Source organism: Schistocerca americana, chromosome 5 (genome assembly GCF_021461395.2).
Source record: "Schistocerca americana isolate TAMUIC-IGC-003095 chromosome 5, iqSchAmer2.1, whole genome shotgun sequence".
Taxonomy (NCBI): domain Eukaryota; kingdom Metazoa; phylum Arthropoda; class Insecta; order Orthoptera; family Acrididae; genus Schistocerca; species Schistocerca americana.
The window spans coordinates 645,883,077-645,904,194 of record NC_060123.1 but is presented as its reverse complement, the minus strand read 5'-3'; the positions used below and the strand labels follow the sequence as shown (position 1 = coordinate 645,904,194).

The following is a 21,118-nucleotide window of genomic DNA, read 5'->3' as shown; positions in this document are numbered from 1 at the left end:
GAATAATTACAGCTTCATAAAATTTGGATGATTTATTCAAGAGGGAGAGTTTGACAAATTGAGCAAGTGAGTAACGTATTGCTCCATCTCTGGGCCTTATGCAAGCAGTTATTCGTCTTAGAACTGATTGATGGAGTGAGTGGATGTCCTCCTGAGGGATGTTGTGCCAAATTCTATACAATTGGTGCGTTAGATCGTCAAAATCCCGAGCTAGTTGGAGGGCATTGCCCACAATGCTGCAAATATCATTAATTGGAGAGATATCCGAGGACCTTGTTCGCCAAGGTAGTGTTTGGGAAGCACGAAGGCGAAGTGTAGGAACTCTCATTATGTGCAGGTGGGCTTTATCTTGCTGAAATTTAAGCCCATCGTGCCTTGTTATGAATAGCAGCAAAACGGCCGTACAATATCGTCGACGTACCACATTGGTGTAAGGGTTCCGTAGATAATAACCATAGCGGCCCTGCTATGAAATAAAGTGGCAGCCTAGACCACCACCCCTGGCTCTTGGGCCATATGGCGGTTTAGGGCCGTGTTGGTATCCTACTACAGCCAGAGGTGTCTCTAGACAGGTCTTCGATGGTCATCATGGGCTGGAATCTCATTAAATGGTGTAGAATTGTCTTCACTTATGAGCACCAACGACCAATGAAGACGTGTCAAGAGATGCCCTAGAGAACAGCAGGATACCAAAGTGGCGGCCATCCACCATAACGCCCCACAACCAGCAGTGATGGGCTGGGGTGAAATTGTATTTTATAGCAGGACACATTTGGTTATCATCCATGGGACCTTAACAGCACAGCGGTACGTCGACGATATCCCATACTCCGTTTCGTTGTCCTTCGTGGAAAGCCACCTTGGGCCTCCATTTCAGCAAGAAAATCCCCTCCCCCACACTGCTTTTTTTCATGCTTGCCAAACCCCATCATCGCCAGCAAACCCACCGGATCTCTTCCCAGCTGAGAACTTTAGGAGCACTAGCTTGGGATTCTGATGACAAAACGCAACAGTTTAACACAAATTGTCGTGATACCCCTCAGGAGACCATCAGTGCCAAGCCGAATAACTGCTTCCTTAAGGGTGAGAGGTGCACCAGTGTGCTACTGGCTTGCTCAATTTGTGAAGCTCTTTCTGTTATATTCCTTTGCACTTACACATGTGTCATTTGTCAATGCACAAGTGAGCTAAAGACATGCATGCCACCATAATTTTATTGGAAGTATCTTTTCTTTTAGTGGTAATTCATTTGCTATGTGTACACATGATGAGTACTCAATTCAACAAATTTTTCTATGTTTTTAATAATTGTCTGAGCTTTAAAAGCTTTTTCTAGTCATGCAAAGAAGAACAACCTAACTCATAGTATAGGTATGATTTAATTCGAATTCCTTAAGGAATGAAACGAAGACTGCAGCTGTGATGAGGACCCAGCTATGTTACTTATGCTCGTTAACAACAGCGAATACAAACTGTCACCTTGTATAAGACGAAACAAAACGTCAACAAAAGCACTGGGTTTTTCACAAAAGATCATCCGTGTGAAAACAGAGACAGTTGATCGATTAAACTTTTTAATACTATTTTAATAAGTTTTTACGAGTGTGATTCAGAATGTAATTGAGAATTAAGTGAACTAACAACATTCTTCATATACATGCGTGATAAAGTGGTGGAATCATCGGTCTGTTTTAGTATTGAACCGTTGTCCCGTTGTCATGTTATCCACTCACTTTCCTTCATCTTATTTGTGGTTTGTTTTTTATCGTTTGTTGGACTTTTGTCAAATCTACTTACGTAACCGGTAGGAGGCCACACGATATTTCGATGTAATGTCTACTCGACAGATCTAAAGGATCGCCAACAAAACTTCTTTTGGTGTGATGCTAAAGGCTCCTGTGAGTTTGAGCAGCTCACCCTTTTGTGCAAGTCGCAGGATTTGCTGTTATGCGAACAGAACTCTGTGCGCCAAGACATTTGCTGCGAAGCTTATGATGGTGAAGATACTGGCATCGTGGTAGGTCCTCACCGCTTGAGGGGTGGAACACTTTTTGCGTAATGTTGCCTGCTTTGTGTGATACTCTGTGAGTACATTGTGAGAGTTTACGCATTTCATCCAAATGGACTGCAACACACTATGTGCTGGAGATGAAGATGCTTCATAACTTTAGTTTTAATGCATGATAGAAATTAACCTTTTAAGAGTAAATGTGTATTTTTCTGCTGGTTTATGTTTAATGTGTTGTTTACACACCACCCCTGCATCTGGGAGACGCCCCCATCTACCGTACCCCCATTTCGGCTCTTGAGTTCCTTGACAAAACATCCAAAGATATCGTCGGCATATGTCACCATCCTATCGACTTGATTAGATCCAGTTGGCATAAGAGAGGTTCCAGATCCTAAAATCTCATTTCGGCCGCCGGTGGGCACTTCCTATTAGTTCTATTGATTACTTTCAGTACGCCAGCTGACCATTCGACAACTCTGTCTTTATAGTAGTATAGACATTGGGGTTCCTCTGCTCCTTGAATCTGCACAAATAACCATAAATTGTCGGGTACTCCAGGCATCTCATGTAATAATGAAATCGCATTTGTTTTGTTACATGTATCTGTTGTTTCTAACGCATTCTTGAATTCTTAATGAATACTTCTTCATTTCCTAAAGTCAAACCGGCACTGATTAAGCTGATTAAAGCTACCATCTGCTACACAGATGTATTTTATGAACGTTTGCAAGCGTCTTAATCAGCTTATAAGATTAGCTGATTCTTTACCCGCAGACTTTTTAATTATACAGCTCTTTCTTATTTCCATATGCCCTAACACGTACGGACTTTTATCTGCTGGTAAAGTTGAAACAACCGCTCTACGAGGTGTGACAAGTATCGCATTGTTTTGCCTAGCTTTCCTAGGTTGGCACCACTTTCTGTGGTTTCCCGTTAGCTACAGTGGCGTGAATGTCTGGCGGAGGGGGCGTTTATCTGTCGGTGCAGAGGCTGACAGAGTGGCCTGTGAGAGACGCCACGAGTGTTGACGGTATTGGTGGGCCACCAGTAGAAGTCTGGCGCAAGTCGAGAGGGGGCGTGTCTGTGTGAGATCGCCAGCGCGGACGGCGTTTATTGTGGGCCTACTGAGATGAACAGACTTGAGTCGCTGGAACCTGTGGCTTGCGGATACTGGCTGGAATGTGTTGGGGTTCCTTGGGTATCTAACTTACGGATTTATACTATGTCCGTAACATGTATAGAGCTGGGTGTGCCATGCAGCATCATACACTAACAGGTACCGTTCCGTAAGCTGGTATTTACTAAAACCACATTTTCTGACAACCATCCACAGACAGTGCCTCCCTAGAAGGGGTTAGCAACTGATGATGTGAAGTGGCTGCCCACAGTGTATTGTGTTTGCTGTGTGGGATACAGGTTTCCCACCGACTGTATGCCAACAGTTGAACAGTCAGTTTGCTAGACGTTGTAACGATGTTTTAATATGGTCGTGTCTACCATGGTTAGCTTGTGTCGTCGATAGAATAATACATAGTTGCCTTCTGTTTCTTTACGGAAATGTTTCAGGTTAGTTTCTGTGGCATTTTCTTGCGCCATTTATCTGCGGATGTGACTGAGGATCGTACTACAAGGTGTATGTTTATGGCAGTTTCCAAACGACAAACATCCGTTTTCCTGGAAAATAGTGTTCTTAATGGTTAAAGTATTTATGGTAGAATTTGATCTTTTCGACTGAATGTATCTCTGAAGTTTCCTTGGACCTTTCCGTTTTCTTACGCTGTTTCAATTACGACGTAAATTAATTTAAATTTAATTCAGTCTGAGTCTCCCACTAATAATTAGTTTCTGTTGTTAAAATTTCACTTTGGAAATATTCTGTTTATGATTCCAGTGAGTGTAACTGATTGTTTTGAAGAGGCCCTAATTATTGTGCTAAAATTCATTTAAATTTTATTTAATGTGAGTCTTTATTAACAATTTATTGCCTTATTAATATTTAAGATTTGAGACATTCCGTTTGTGAATCGGGTGTTTGTATCCAGTTAATCTGGTCAAGTCAAATATTTGGCTGTGTGATTATATTTATCCATTTTATCAACAAATGTGTAAATATTGTACTGGTAACTCATCCTCAGGAGGGCCTATGACGCGATAAGTGCAGATGAAGTTCAGCGTGCAGTTTTGTCTCTCAGGAATTGAATGTATCAGTGACCAAGATCAAAATGTTGAGCACTTGACATGACACTCATGAAAATAACCATAATAACCGTATGGGCAGACCTTTACTCCAGATGGTATGTCAGTAATTTGCGTCACTGTTATCTTGTCACTAATTGATCAAGTTCCACACATGTTATTTTGTCGATATGTTCTTCTAATTTTCTTTGAAAAATTGCAGGAAAATTAGTTTCATATAACTACTACAGAGAGTCATAATTCGGCAGCTGTTAACGTTAAAAATTACTTGCGTATCTCTGAGCTGTGGCATATTGAGTTCGGAATTGAATCTCTGTGATGAGGCCACAACAGATTAGATTTTTCTGAATTCTGCAGAAAAGAAAAAAACGATTTTTTTTTCTTCGGCATACAAGCAGAACAGGATGATATGCTGCTACACTCGCTCACACATTTCCAGTTTTATTCCTCATCTTTAGATTTAATTGCAAAAGAGTGTTCAGTATTTGTAAAGAGGACACACAACTTTATGATGGGTTTCATAGGTACTTACACGTGTTCCATGGTGTTCACAACGTCGGGTCCCCTAGGGTCACGGTTCATCATCATCTCTGGATGCCTGGTCTTAAGCGAGAAGTAGGCGTCCAGTCCTTTCTTAACCCTCTCTATGCTGCACTTGCAGTTTATGTACATCCGCTCGATGCGTGCGTCTTCTGTAACAAATGTACACGTGCGTTATTACACAAAATTTTTCAGTAATCACAAAAACAATAGCTATAGATTGAAGGTAGATTTTAATTAAGTTTTCAATGTTTCACTTGGTTTGTTGCTGTACTCCATCTTTTCCTATCGTTTGCTAATTTTTTCACTTCTATCGCTTTATTTTATTCAGCTTCTGCTCTACAGTTTGTCTGTTCAAAATGGTTCAAATGGCTCTGAGCACTATGGGACTCAACTGCTGAGGTCATTAGTCCCCTAAAACTTATAACTACTTAAACCTAACTAACCTAAGGACATCACAAACATCCATGCCCGAGGCAGGATTCGAACCTGCGACCGTAGCGGTCTTGCGGTTCCAGACTGCAGCGCCTTTAACCGCACGGCCACTCCGGCCGGCACAGTTTGTCTGTCTCTACTAATTCTGATCTTCTATTTCTCCATTCTGCGACTGTTAACTGTTCCACTATCAAGTGCCATCTCTTGGTTAGTGTCTTACATAGTCTTCCGTCCTCAGTTATCGCTGTATCGTCTGGAAGATAAGGAAAATAGCTATACAGAGGAGAGTGACGAGCTGGTCAGTACTCAGGAGCAATTGAGTTAAGGATAGGATGCAACAGAAGGCGCATAGGGTAATGATACTTATTTCATGCTTCCGCCTTACATCACATAAACAGTTTCCAAGTGCACATCCGTCCATCAAACGCTGATATAAGCTGGCACACGCCTCATATCAGAAACTCAAGACAGCATAGGACTCAACTACAGGCAGCAACAAGAAAATCCGTTACCATTCACTAAATTCAGGACTACGCCAGAGTTCGAGATAGATCAGAGCAAGTGAACAGTTAATGTATAGAATGAAATTTTCACTCTACAGCGGAGAGTGCGTTGATTGAAACTTCCTGGCAGATTAAAACTGTGTGCCGGACCGAGACTCGAACTCGGGACCTTTGCCTTTCACGGGCACGTGCTCTACCAACTGAGCTACCGAAGCACAACTCACGCCCGTTCCTCACAGCTTTAATTCCGCCAGTACCTCATCTCCTACCTTCCAAACTTCACAGAAACTCTCTTACGAACCTTGCAGAACTAGCACTCCTGGAGGAAAGGATACTGCGGAGATATGGCTTAGCCACAGCCTGGAGGTTGTTTCTAGAATGAAATTTTCATTCTGCAGCGGAGTGTTCGCTGATCTGAAACTTCATGGCAGATTAAAACTGTGTGCCAGACCGAGACTCGAACTCGGGACCTTTGCCTTTCGCATCACAAAAGCTCTCTTGCTAAGTTCGCAGGAGAGCTTCTGTGAAGTTTGGAAGGTAGGAGACGGGGTACTGGCGAAATTAAAGCTGTGAGGACGGGGCGTGAGTCGCTCTTGGGTAGCTCAGCCGGTAGAGCACGTGCCCATGAAAAACCAAGGTCCCGAGTTCGAGTCTCGGACCGGCACGCAGTTTTAATCTGCCAGGAAGTTTCAGTTAATGCATAATCTCCATACTAAATTTACTTATTACAAAGCTTCTACAAATAAATTACTGCAAATCTTTGCTAATCATCATCTGGCCATAGATATTGGGTAAATGCACATTGAGGTGACGAAAGTTACACCATACCTCCTAATATCGTGTTGGCGCTCCTTTATCCCAGCGTAGTGCAGCGACTCGACATGACGTGGACTCAACAAGTCGCTGTAAGCCTCCTGCAGAAGTACTGAGCCTCGCTACCTCTAGAGCCGTCACTAGTATTAAAGTGTTACCAGCGATGGATTCTGTGTAGGAACTAAAATCTCAATTGTGTCCCATAAATGTTCCATGGATGGCGAAACTATTCGCTCGAACTGTCCAGAACAGTTGTGGGCCGATGACATGCCGGATTGTCATCCATATAAATTCCACCGTTGTTTGGGAGCATGAAGTCCACGAATGGCTGAAAATGGTGTCCTAGTAACCAAACACAACCATTTACAGTCAATGATTGGTTGAGGTAGACCAGACGACACAGTCCATTCCAGGGAAAAACACCCCACACCATTAATCACCAACTTGCACAATGCCTTGTTGACAACAAGGGTCCATGGTTTCGTGTCGTCTGCACCAGACTCGAATCCTACCATCAGCTCTTACTAACTGAAATCGGGACTCATCTGACCACGACACGGTTTTTCGCTTTTATAGGGAGCAATTGACACAGTCGCGAGTCCAGGAGAGGCGCTGCAGCCGCCAGGGTCGATCGTCTCTTGCCACGGACCATTATCGACGAAGTTCGCCACATTGTCCTAACAGATACGTTCGTCGTACGTCCCTCATTGATTTCTGCGATTATATCACTCAGTGTTACTTCCCTGTTAGTACTCATGACTCTACGCAAACGCCACTGTTCTCAGTCGTTAAGTAAAGACCGTCGGCCACTGTGTTGGTCCGTGAGATACACTCCTGGAAATTGAAATAAGAACACCGTGAATTCATTGTCCAAGGAAGGGGAAACTTTATTGACACATTCCTTGGGTCAGATACATCACATGATCACACTGACAGAACCACAGGCACATAGACACAGGCAACAGAGCATGCACAATGTCGGCACTAGTACAGTGTATATCCATCTTTCGCAGCAATGCAGGCTGCTATTCTCCCATGGAGACGATCGTAGAGATGCTGGATGTAGTCCTGTGGAACGGCTTGCCATGCCATTTCCACCTGGCGCCTCAGTTGGACCAGCGTTCGTGCTGGACGTGCAGACCGCGTGAGACGACGCTTCATCCAGTCCCAAACATGCTCAATGGGGGACAGATCCGGAGATCTTGCTGGCCAGGGTAGTTGACTTACACCTTCTAGAGCACGTTGGGTGGCACGGGATACATGCGGACGTGCATGGTCCTGTTGGAACAGCAAGTTCCCTTGCCGGTCTAGGAATGGCAGAACGATGAGTTCGATGACGGTTTGGATGTACCGTGCACTATTCAGTGTCCCCTCGACGATCACCAGTGGTGTACGGCCAGTGTAGGAGATCGCTCCCCACACCATGATGCCGGGTGTTGGCCCTGTGTGCCTCGGTCGTATGCAGTCCTGATTGTCGCGCTCACATGCACGGCGCCAAACACGCATACGACCATCATTGGCACCAAGGCAGAAGCGACTCTCATCGCTGAAGACGACACGTCTCCATTCGTCCCTCCATTCACGCCTGTCGCGACACCACTGGAGGCGGGCTGCACGATGTTGGGGCGTGAGCGGAAGACGGCCTAACGGTGTGCGGGACCGTAGCCCAGCTTCATGGAGACGGTTGCGAATGGTCCTCGCCGATACCCCAGGAGCAACAGTGTCCCTAATTTGCTGGGAAGTGGCGGTGCGGTCCCCTACGGCACTGCGTAGGATCGTACGGTCTTGGCGTGCATCCGTGCGTCGCTGCGGTCCGGTCCCAGGTCGACGGGCACGTGCACCTTCCGCCGACCACTGGCGACAACATCGATGTACTGTGGAGACCTCACGCCCCACGTGTTGAGCAATTCGGCGGTACGTCCACCCGGCCTCCCGCATGCCCACTATACGCTCTCGCTCAATGTCCGTCAACTGCACATACGGTTCACATCCACGCTGTCGCGGCATGCTACCAGTGTTAAAGACTGCGATGGAGCTCCGTATGCCACGGCAAACTGGCTGACACTGACGGCGGCGGTGCACAAATGCTGCGCAGCTAGCGCCATTCGACGGCCAACACCGCGGTTCCTGGTGTGTCCGCTGTGCCGTGTGTGTGATCATTGCTTGTACAGCCCTCTCGCAGTGTCCGGAGCAAGTATGGTGGGTCTGACACACCGGCGTCAATGTGTTCTTTTTTCCATTTCCAGGAGTGTAGGTATTGACTGAAACTTGGTATTCTCGGAACATTCTTGACACTGTGGATCTGGCAATACTGAATTCCCTAACGATTTCCGAAGTGGAATGTTCCATGCATCTAGCTCCTCCTATCATTCCGCTTTCAAAGTTTGTTAGTTCCAGTCATGCGGTCGGAAACCTTTTCCCATGAATCACACGAATACAAATGACGGCTTCGCCAACGCTCTACCGTTTTATACTTTGTGTACGCCGTACTACCGCCATATTCATACGTGCATATCGCAATCTCATAGCTTTTGTCGCCTCAGTGTAACGAAGCTGAGCAGTAGCTGCGAGTAAGCAAGCCAAACATAACAAGAACTTTCGGTAGTAGTGGGCTCTCATGCTGTCACATCTATGTCTGACGCCAAGAATATTTGGTGAATACAACACTTATTCGATTTAGTATTGATTCATTTCATACTTAACTGCTTCTCTTGGTTTATGACTTTCTTCGATACCACCGTACTTCAGATACTTCCAGTTTCTTTCACTCTAGACGTACAGTGGTTCCACATTTCAGTTCTAGACACCGCTGTCACAAAGCGTAAATGTATTATGAAAAAATGTAGAATTGTCTCAAATTCTTCTGCAGCGAGCAATGAGCAAGGTAATCCAGGCCAACGCCCCATGTAGCAATCTAAAAGACAAACAGGCAGAAAGGTGACATTGTGGAAATCAGAATAAACTTGGAAGAAATGGTAAAACATATTACATTTCACACCAATTTGTGCGCCACACAAAAACGAAAGCCTTTCATCCCAACTACTGAAGATGAGATAAGGGTTTTCTGAGGCATCAATTTATTTATGAGTGTCAAAAAATTACGAAGTTATCGAGATTATTGGACTTCCCCTCCAGATTTAAATGAGTCACATGTATGTGACTTGATGACCGTAAAACGATACAGTTTTCTCCTCAGTCACAACCATTCAAATGACAACTGTACTATGCCTAAAAGGGGACAGGCCAATTTTGAAAAACTTTTTAAAATGGTGAAATGTTAAATAAAAGGTTTTCACAATGCTATCAGCCTCATCAAAAAGTAGCAATTGATGAGTCAATGGTGAAATTTAAAGGCAGAAGCTGAATAAAGCAATACATGAGGGACAATCCTGTGAAAAGAGGCTATAAAATATGGATGCTGTGTGATAAATCTGCATATAATTTGAAGTTCCAAATTTGTATTGGAAGACTAGCTACAGAGAAGTCTGAACTGGTACTGGGTGCACGGGTAGTAACAGATTTATGTGAGGAACTTTATGGCAAGAGTCATGTTGTTTTCATGGATAATTTTTTTCCTAGTAAAAGTCCAGAAAACATTTGCAGTTGGAACCGTGAACCCTACACGTAAATTCCTCCCAAAACTGAAGGAAAATAAAAATATGAAACGAGGGGGCTTTGACAACAAAGTCAGCAATAGTGGTGTAGCATTTTGCAAGTGGATGGACGAACGAGCTGTGAATTTGATCTCTACTATGCATGATCCCAGTGACACCAAAAGTGTAAATCGGAAGAAAAAAGATGGATCAGCTACTGTAGTGGCATGTGCCCGTGCATTGAGTGACTGTAACAGGAGCATGAATTTTGTCGACAATTTTGATCATCTAAAAGGAGAGTATGGTTGTGAGCGCAAAAGTAAACAATGGTGGCATAGGCTTTTTTCCACTTTATTGATATATGTGTAGCGAATGCGTTTATTATACACAAAGAAATTGAAATGGAACAATTCACGAATAAAGACTTCCGAAGGAAAGGGTACGAGGGACTTCTTGCCAAGGCAATTGCCCATCGCAGTGACCAAAGTCAAAAAGGGAAGAGCGTAACTCTCCTTAAACATAAACCACACGTGGACAAACAAATCAAACTGGAAGGTAGTGCACATCAGCCAAAACAGGCCACATCAAGAAGATGTGCAGTATGCAGCACACATGCTGTTCCTGTTAGAACAGTGTGGATGTGTTCTTCATGTAATGTGCCTCTTTGTCTACGAAAAGGCAAATCTTGCTTTCAAACATTTCATTCTCAATAATGATGTACTTTTGAGTTGTTTGTGTAAATAATTTCCTAAGAAAACTGTTCAAAATTTTACCTCTCAAAAATTCTCGGCAAATAAATAACTAATGAGTATTATGGGTGATGGTTAGTAGAGGTAACCACAATTTAATTGACTGTAATTAAAAAAGTAAGCAAAATATTGTAAAACTGTAATTAAATAAATTGTTTTGTTTATTAAGAGGTTTTATATTTTTGACAAATCACGTGTTTTCATTTTTGAAAAAATTCTTGCCCTTCAAAGAGTAAAAAAAAAATGTGTGGGTAACATTGATAACCACTGCCCCTGAAAGAATTAAGCGACCCACAGAGGTGGAAGTCCAAAGGTGTAAAGTCTTGACTGTAAGGTGAGCACCTCTATGAATATCCGAGAGTCTCGATCTTTGCAGACGCGCCTCCAATGCTGACAGGCAGCTGTGGAGCCAATTGTCAAGTTTTGATGTGCCGGTCGGTACGAATAGTGGTATCCGCTCGATTCAGCATGTCTGGAGCTGTGGCTGTGACAGGACGTCCCGAACGTGGCTGATCATGGAGCTCTGTTTCTTCATTTCCTGGCGCTGTAAATTTCTTTAGTCATCACCTAACTGTACTCCTATCAACTGCAGCATCGCCATACACTGCACACAAACGGTTGTGGATGTTCACGACGGTACTTTTTCTGCACACAAGAATTAAAATAACTGCACACTGCTTGTAACGTGAGTCGTATGTAGACGCCATTTTGACACTGTACTGCGGCTCTGCTATTTGCCAGTACGTTCGAAACTTCAACGGCGCACAGAGAAAAACATCAAATGTAAAGGACCAGCAAGCCTAGTGAACGTGGAAGACCAAGTTCCATTATGGCAACCAGTTTCTAAGTTCAGAGAGCAGCCAAGTCAACATGAGCAGCAGGTACACCATTCCGAGAGACGAAACAGCCACCGCAGCGTTGCTATTCCGAGTTGTGGACAGAACGTAGCACGATGAGAACTGCCTTGTAGACGTCGGTGGTGGAGTTAAATAAGGCTTCATAGCTAATAGAGTCGCCGGCTGGGGTCGCTGTATATTCTTGGCGGCCAATCGCTGTGTGTTCTGGTCGGCAACCTGCTGTGGCTTGAAGAGCGCGCGCGCGAAGGCCGCCTGCGGACCGCGCTTCGGCAAGTGGCGGCCAACGATGCGTTCCTCGACCGCGCGTAATGGAGCGGAGATCTAATGGTGGTGAATACCACAAAATGCATTGCTATTCTTTTGTTTTATCTTTTATTCTTAACAAATTTTAAAATCACTTTTAACTGTGAGCCGTGCGTGGCTCGTGTTCGTGCCATATATCATTTGTCATCCTGTTTTTACCGTACTACCACGTTGTTATGTTAATTTCAATTACTGGTGTCACTGAGTTGCCGCCTTGCCTGCCCGTGAGCGGCAGCAGCGGCGCTTATCCATATAAGCCCTGGCGTATTATCTTTGCTGACTGCTATTACTTCCCAGTTGTCGTGTGTACGGGGTTAGTCCGGATCTACCAGTGAGTTGGGAGGCGCCAGGAGTGCAGTTCGGACCTGGCAGTGTTTGACTTAGGACGCGGCAGAAGTTCAGTGGGGCGCGGCTGCAGTGAGGTCCGGACAGCCATGACTAGCGCGACGGTTGCCGCTGCCTATCACTTGAGTACGGTCCACCTTCATTGGTCGTCGATAAGTCGTCTTGTCGGACGACGTGTACTCGGATGTTGGCCAGCGATCGCCTATGAGTTGCCTGCATGTGCCGACTCGTGATTCGTCCTTGTTATTGCACACTCGCTGCCGTTAGTATTGTCTAGTCCATCGTGCAAGTGTTTGTGAAACTGTATGTACCTTGTGATGTCACTGCTCAGTTATTTTAGTGCTGTCTCCGTGCTGAAGTGTGGCATTCGGTCGGTTGGTGTGGAGCAGCGAGGAAATCTCCGCGGGGCGTGGTTTGGCCGGGCCCGCTGGCGGTCTCAATGCAGTGTCTGAGTGTGTGGCGCTGTTCCCATTGTTAGGAGGCCTGTGGCTCACCGACCCTGGACAGTAAAGTTGAATTTGGATTTAATTTACCAGCAAGTCAAGACTGTTCAGATTGTGCCGCTTCGTTCTCGTTGTTGGCTGTTGGGATATTCCCATGAGCAACAATGTGCGTGTTCCAGTTGTCAGTTTAACTGTATTTGGTTATTTGCAATCGAAGTGCACCAGCGGGCCGGCCGCGGTGGCCGAGCGGTTCTGGGCGCTTCAGTCCGGAACCACGCGACTGCTACGGTCGCAGGTTCGAATCCTGCCTCGGGCATGGATGTGTGTGACATCCTTAGGTTGGTTAGGTTTGATTACTTCTAAGTTCTAGGGGACTGATGACCTCAGATGTTAAGTCCCATAGTGCTCAGAACCATAGTGCATAGTGCACCAGCGGAATTTTCTGCCTTGTGCCCATTAACGTTCCCGTTACCTGACCTGACCGTTGACGTAAATTTAGGCAGTGTCCTTTCCTCACTGTGTTGTCGCTGTCCAGCATGGTGTGTAGTTCAACAGCTTAATGTATGCTTCGTTGTGGGCGTCCATGCCTTTTACGTTTCCATTGAACTCCCAGTTGTGCGCTGGTCGAGTGGATCGCAAGTTACCTTGTCAGTGGGTCCGTTGGCTGCCTGTTGGTTGGGTTGTCGCCGGATGGAGAATGGTTGGGCCGGCTCTCTGTCTCACCTAAGTGAATGTTAGTATTTCAAGCGCTGGTCGACCCCCGAAACTTCTGAGCGCCGTTAGCTGCACTTTCTTTTCTTTTTGTCTGCTGTGTGTATTTGTATGGCTCATAGCCGATGGTTTTTACTGGTGTTTTAAGTCATGGGCCTTCAGCCACTTTAAAATTAAAGTTCCTTGCTTTTCAAGTGTTAGACTGTTTGGGCCTTCAGCCTGATTAAAATATTGTTTAAAGATAAAGCCTTGGGCCTTCTACCTACTAAAAATTATTTTAGTTGTGTTTTGAGTCATGGTTCTTCAGTCATTTTAAAATTAAATATTCCTTGCTTTTCAAGTGTTAGATTGTTAAGGCCTTAAGCCTGATTGATATATTGTTTAAAGATAAAGTCTTGGGCCTTCTGCCTGATAAAAATTATTTTAGTTGCATTTTAAGTCATGGGCCTTCAGCCACTTCAAAATTAAAGTTCCTTGTGAAACGTCCCCTTAGAAAAATTAAACATGACTGTGCTTAAACTGACACACAATATTTTTAGCGCAACGCAGTCTGACTTTCAAAAATCCCTACAAAAGAATGGCCCTGACTAACATTAACCTATACCTTTCACAAATCACTTACCTCACAAAAATCTTCGTTACTCGAACTACTGCAATACAGCCAGTGCCACTGCCAGCTAAATAAAAGATTCAAACTACGGAAGGCACTAACTACTAACAGGCATAGTTAGCAAATGAAAGATTTTAATAGAGAACAAACAATGTATTTACCTTAATAGTGTTGAAAAATCATAATATACATAGCAGTTCATGACATCCAGTCTTACAAATTTCAAAACTCCGCCATTTCTCTCCCCACATCCAGCACTGCTGGCGGCTCACATCCAACTGCGCAAAGCTACGCGCTGTTAACAGCCAGCTGCCGCTGCCCAACACTACAATGGCAGACAACAATGCAAACTAGCCACAGACTGCACACAGCACAGCCAGTGATTTTCATACAGAGCGCTACGTAACGTTGCCAATAAGAAAACATAAACAGCCCACTTACATAGCCCCCATGCACCCCACAAAAATTTTACAAATTGTTTTGGTCACTGGCCAATACAGATTTGAAAAAATTACAATAACAAAGATATCAAATGCACACACTTATTGATACAATGTTGGTCATAAGCTAAAATTTTCTCACAGTCCATAAAGACAGTTCTGATCATTCATCACAGTAAAATTGCAGTGTTTTTCTCAAAGTCTGAGCAGTAAAAGAAAATGCACACGGAAGTAGTGGATTTCCATGCAGTCTTGAAGTAGTGTTGTCCTTTCAACGGAAAGACAGTGCAGACTCTCGACATGCAGACAGGTAATGGGCCACAACAGAGCAAACCCACAGCAGAGTCAGTCGAAGTTTTGAAGAATATTGGTAGGTAGGTCATCACAGAGCAGACCAACTGTAGTCCTGGTAGAGATTACGGTATTGATGGGCCACCAGAGGTGCAGACCCAGTGCAGTCCTTGTAGAAATAATGGAATTGGTGAGTCATCAAAGGTGTAGACCCACTGTAGTCCTTGTAGAGATGGCTAGCAGCCATCTGCAGTGACTGTGCAGGTGAACAATCACCATTGAAGAGTCTTGCGGAGAATTTATCAAGTCCATGAACCACCACCACTAGTGCACTCACAAAAATTTTTTTTGAAATGTCCTTAGAACCAGCAATGCTGTTATCCAGTCCCTTGCTGAATTATTAACACACATGCAAACACTAACAGTCCTCTTTTTTTCACACATTGTGCATATACTATGACCAACAGAAATGTGTGCACTGAAATGAATGGTTATAAGTTACTTAATTTGATAAACTGGTGTCAATTACAATTTTATAACATGAGAATACAATTACAAAGATACAGAAAACATCATTAAAAACATAATAATACAGATAACATTTGTAGTAATAGGGGCTTTACAAAAGAATACAAATAAACATATACATCAGTGTTACAGGAATTATGAGATAAGTAAATATATAAAAGATAAGAATAATTATTGAAACATCAACTTCACACATGAGCATTAAAACAGAACAGAATTAATAATGTCTAACATCTTTACAAAGTAAATAACATATTATTAATGCAAATTATATAAGAGCATAACAGTATTCCTCATCATAGTTCATGTAGCTATGTATTAGAAAAATTCTACAACATAAGTCTTATCAGATAAACATATAAAGACAGGAAGAACATAAATACACAAGGGTACACAAGGGTACACAAACACATAGTGGGATAACACAAGGAAAGGACAGGGATTGTTTTACTGCAGTATTTTGCAAACAAAACTTTCTTTACTTCTTGGAGATCTCCCTTCGTTCTTCATTATTTCCAAAAAGTCCTATCTATACCTGTTTTCTGTACTTTTCTCATATAACCTCTCAGTGAATTTCTTCAAATTCATCGCAACTCATTCTCTTATAGGCTACCCCCTCTTAAGCTATCTTAAATCTACTGAGCTCAGATGCATAAACTAAGGGATGAGGCAATGCAGCAGCACTAACAAATTAACACAAACAGCAATGACAAAAATTCAAATTGGCAAAGCAAGCAACAGTAAATCTAAATTACCAAGCAATGCAACATTACAACTAATATGAGCCAATGTGCAGCAACGAGAAAAATAAATCAGTAGTAAAACTAGCTTAACAGAGTAATACAAAGTGAAATTTAGTAGCACTATGCCTGGCAAACAGCCGCAGCAAATGCAATAACTTATATCTAAACATGAGAAAGCTCAAGCAGAAAAAATATTACAGTAAAAAGGGCCATGTTTAATACCTATGTCACATCTTAACACTAGAGTGATGCATCACTGTAACTTGCTCTAGCAGACAAGTTACCAAGTCACTGACAAAATTTATGTATGCAATTCCTGTGAGGTGGAAATGTCTTTTTGTGCTCCCTCATTTTCTTGGAGTACATCCATCATAAAGTTATTTCTTACTGGATCTGTAGGAATAAAATATTTATATTAGTACATCTATAAAATTTTATTTTAACCAATGCTGCAGTCCAGCTAGGAACTAGATATTAAACAAAATAGGCAAAGCAAGACGTGAAACGTCATTCACTAGCCATATGGCATTTCACAGCCTTTCAACTAGCAAGACAATAGACATGAAATGCTTCTCATCATTTCATTTCAGTTAATACCATAAATTAAGAACTCTACAGTGTAATCATGTTTTCAGGTTTGAGGGTGTCGTATTTACGATGCTTTCTACAAAGAAATGTCAATAGCGAGGATAATGGCCTCTTTTTTTTTCTCCACCTGTGCCTCTGAAAGGCACACACTAATGGCTTTTTTCCAGGCATCTGTCACGCAGCTGGGGGCCCACAACGCATTACATGAAGGTGGTCACTTAACTTTCTTACCGAAATATTTACGACAGCAGTTTCCGCTACAGTGACAGTCTCATATAAAAATATTTCACAGTTCAAGAATTTGCGTTACAAATCTGTAGAAACAAAATCCTATTGATATAACAGTGTCCAAAAAAATTTCGTCGGCATTGTAATACATTCACGCATTTACGTACATTTCATAACTCTTAAAGTACGATTCTTGGTTTCCAAAATCCTTTTCCACAAATCAGAGTCCCTAACCACTGCTCATTGTTCATATATGTATTTGTCGACACTTCTTCAATATTTCATCATAATAAATACGTAGCATAATCAAATTCCTCATATACGGTAGCATCATCTTATTGATCATAAACATACCTCAACAGCATAATACACATCGTCATCATAAAAATAACATCATAACACCTCAGTCAAATCTCAAAAATGTCGTAGCTTTCTGCAATAATGTCAAAACCTAAAAAAAGTCTCTGCTCATGTCAAAAGTGTCATCTACCTCAAACGTACTTTAAAAATCATGATCCCATACCAAATACATCATTCAAAGCTCTCATAGTATCACCATGGTTCCGAAAAATATGAACAGTTCACAAAGTACAGACAAAATACAATTTCATAAGTGTGAAGTTACCCAACTGTGTAATTGCCTAAACATGTGTCACTGATGTAGAAAAAAAAAATGTTTATCTCTCAGTTAAATGATCAGATAGCTGTGTAATTTGTGTGTTAGAAAAATATGGTACCGATGTGTAAAGTTGTAGCCGGCCGAAGTGGCCGCGCGGTTCTGGCGCTGCAGTCTGGAACCGCGAGACCGCTACGGTCGCAGGTTCGAATCCTGCCTCGGGCATGGATGTGTGTGATGTCCTTAGGTTAGTTAGGTTTAACTAGTTCTAAGTTCTAGGGGACTAATGACCTCAGCAGTTGAGTCCCATAGTGCTCAGAGCCATTTGAACCATTTTTTTGTAAAGTTGTATAAGCAAATACCATATTAGCTAGGGCTTCTTGTGCTTGCCAAACACATGGTACCCAAAGTAAACATGTACCCCCCTGAGGATTAATGTAATTATACCCTCAGGTGTTACAGATTACAGCAATGGGATGAAATGTATCACGGAAAACCTTTGTATCATTGTACTTCAAATATCTTTAAAAATAAATGATTTAAGTGCAAAATTAATCACTCAAATACGTGTCCTGTAGCGCTAAATGTGCGTCTTGTTGTAAGATAATCTCTGTGGAAGTGTTGTAGTTATTGTCCTCCGAAAGCTAAGTTGTGCAGGAGCCAATGTACTTACCTCATGATAAACAAAAGTGAAATGCTTTGTGTATAGATATCTTAGTTATTACGCTTATTGCCATGATGAAGAAAGTACTGTGCTGTAACGTATTGTTGTGCCTCGGAAAAGGCAGTCTCATTGTAGCTATACCACAAAAGTTACTACTAAAACATGTTTTACTTTCCAGAATAATACAGAAAAACTGTGCAGATATAAAACAGAAACACCGCAAAAGCAACATTGTAAATTGTCACTCATTAGCAGCGTCGTGATAAAATCGTGTAGCTGTCACATAAACTAACCACTGTGTCATCTGGTATCTCACAGAAAGTACTTTAAATCCAAAATGTATTTTCAAGTAAACCAAAATGTTGCAATACCAGTATATGTTCTAAGTATGTAAGCCTTATAGTCGTTACATAATCGTGCAACTAACAAGCAAGAATGTACACACACAATAACACTGTGACTTCTGTTCACTATAACAATGCGTTCGTAATTTCTGTTTAAAAATGTTCCCTAGGTTCTAGACTGGATAGTTAACTTCAAAACATTGTTACATGTTGACAGTTTCTCAGTGTGACAAATTGTACTAGTAGCGTGAAGTGAAATATTTTATGGCAAAGACTAAGTTAAAAAGCAGATTATCTTTCAATAAACGGTTTTACACGTGAAATGTGGTGCAAGCCTTTACTCTTCCTAGTATGCAGAGCTCCAGCTGTAACGGAATTATCATGTGGTATATCGTACATCGGTAAAGAATGCTCAAATTTTTCTCAAGGTTAGCGTCTATGTTATTTTTCTGAAGCCCAGCCGGCGCACGTGGCTGCGTGCGGTGCGAGTCATTGTCTGTCTCTTCGTTGGCGCACGTCGTTATTGGGATTTGGAGGTCTAACTTCTACAAATTCACCTTGTCGAGAGGGCCCTGCTCTGTTTGAATCCCGCCAGCTCTGATGCAATTCAGCTCTGCCGTTACGATCATATCGTCTGTCGTCATGTCGGTAGATTCCATAGTTTCTTTCTTGTCGGTCACGTGGTGGAGAATTTCTCCCTGAATCGTAACTGCGCGCTGAGCTGTTGCGTCTGAAATTATTCTGTCTCCCTCGATAATAATAGTTCTGGTTACCATATTGTCTGTTTCTATGATTGTCTCTGTCATATTCATTACTACGGAAATGCGAACTTTCTCTGTAACTATTACTCTGCCAATGGTTGTCATACGGGTGGTGTCTGTTTTGGTCACGATTTGTGTTGTGAGAATAGCCTCGTCGTGTCCAGTTACTATATCTTTCATCGCGGAATTGCGACGGATGTGACCTGGAATTGTTGTGTTCCTGTTTTCGCGTTCCGCGATTGTCAGTGTCAATTTCTAATTCTTGTAAGAGTCCCTTAAAAGCTTCAATGTCGTCTCTGCAACGTCCTGCCAAAATAATATGTCGTAAATGTTCAGGTAATTTGATTAAGCAAAGTTCTGAGGGGCTGAATGGGTTTGACAGGTAGTGATTCTTGTGCAACATGTCTTCAAAATATTTCACAAGACTGGAAAATTCAGATTGTTCGAAATGTTTCATCATTATGATGCTATGTTTTACTCGGTCTTGTGTAGCTTGAGACCAATATGCTGAGAGGAAGGCATGGTAAAATTCTCCTTCACTGTGACAATCGTGAATGACCGATCGCATTCTTACAGCTGGTTCATTCTCTAAATAGCCACACATAAATTCTAATCTGTGCTCTAATTACCAGTTGGGAGGAAAACAATGAGAGAATTGATGGAGCCACGCTTGTGGATGAATGTCGCTGTCAGAATTCTTAAATGTTTTAAATTTACGTGTAGTAATGAACAGCTTATAGTCAAAATCATCATGTCGGCTAGTCGCATATCGGTCATTGTTACGTCGTTTCGGCGGTTCCATTTCAAAGTTCGGTGCACCTTGCCAATTTCTTTCATAATTTCCGAAATGCGCTGTGTTATCATTTTGTGGCTGTTCCGTATTTCTATGTCCCTCTTCCCGTATTGGGGCGCGAGTGTCCTCTGAAATACGTAATTCTTGTATTACCTGTGTCAGCTGATCTTGTACTTCCCGGATTTCTCTTTGGTGTTGCGTATTAATTTGATTCTGATTTTGTTTGAATTTCCTAATTTGTTCGCACTCTTCTGTGCCATTAAGGACTACCGGATTTGTGTCATTCAGATTATCATCTACCTTCATAGATAAATTATTTTGCTGGTCCGAAAGTTCAACTACTTTCCCTGATAATGAACTAATTTCCTCCATGTGTCTTTCTGAACCAATTTTCAGAGTATCTACTGTGTCCTTTTAGTTTTCCTGAGTTTTTCCAAGTTGCGTAACCGAATCGGTAGATGCAGCTGAGTCAATTTTAGCTTGCAAGGTCTCATGATTTTCATGAACAATAGTTTGCAGTTCTCTTATGGCTGCTTCGTGATTCTGTAATGCATTTTCATGACGCGAAAAAATAGGTTGGAAATGCTCACAAATTTGTGTTTTTACGTCATTACAGACTTTTTGACATTTCGATTCGATTTTATGTAACTCAGTAGTGAAATCTTCACGTGTTTGTTCAAGCGTGGTGTGAAGATTTTGTTCCATTGCGTCTAACTGTTGCTGTGTTTGTCTCTGATGTTGTTCCATTGTGTCTAACTTTTGAAGATTTTGTCCCATTTGTTTCTGATTTTGTTCAAGTGTTGTGTCTAACTTTTGTAGCCTTTGTCCCATTTGTTGCATTAACTGTAATAACAATGCACTGGTGTCTGAAACATGTTCCTCAGTGCTTTTCGGCAGTGAAGGTGCACCGGCACATGCACATTTTGACAAGCAGAAAATGTGTCTTGACTTATTTGAGAAAACGGTGAGGACCCAAAACCTGAACCTATAGTATTTGCAAGATTGTGTCCTGT

General features: G+C 42.4%; 1 protein-coding gene across 2 annotated transcripts in view; it reads right to left on the bottom strand.

Annotated features, from left to right (window-relative positions):
• The window catches only part of LOC124615272 (retinol-binding protein pinta-like), a 114,557-nt gene that overhangs the window by 74,525 nt on the left and 18,914 nt on the right, over window positions 1–21,118 (bottom strand). For both annotated transcript variants that reach the window (XM_047143020.1, XM_047143021.1), the window contains exon 3: window positions 4,740–4,899. In XM_047143020.1, the coding sequence (XP_046998976.1) occupies window positions 4,740–4,899 (160 nt within the window). The remainder of the gene's footprint in view (window positions 1–4,739; window positions 4,900–21,118) is intronic.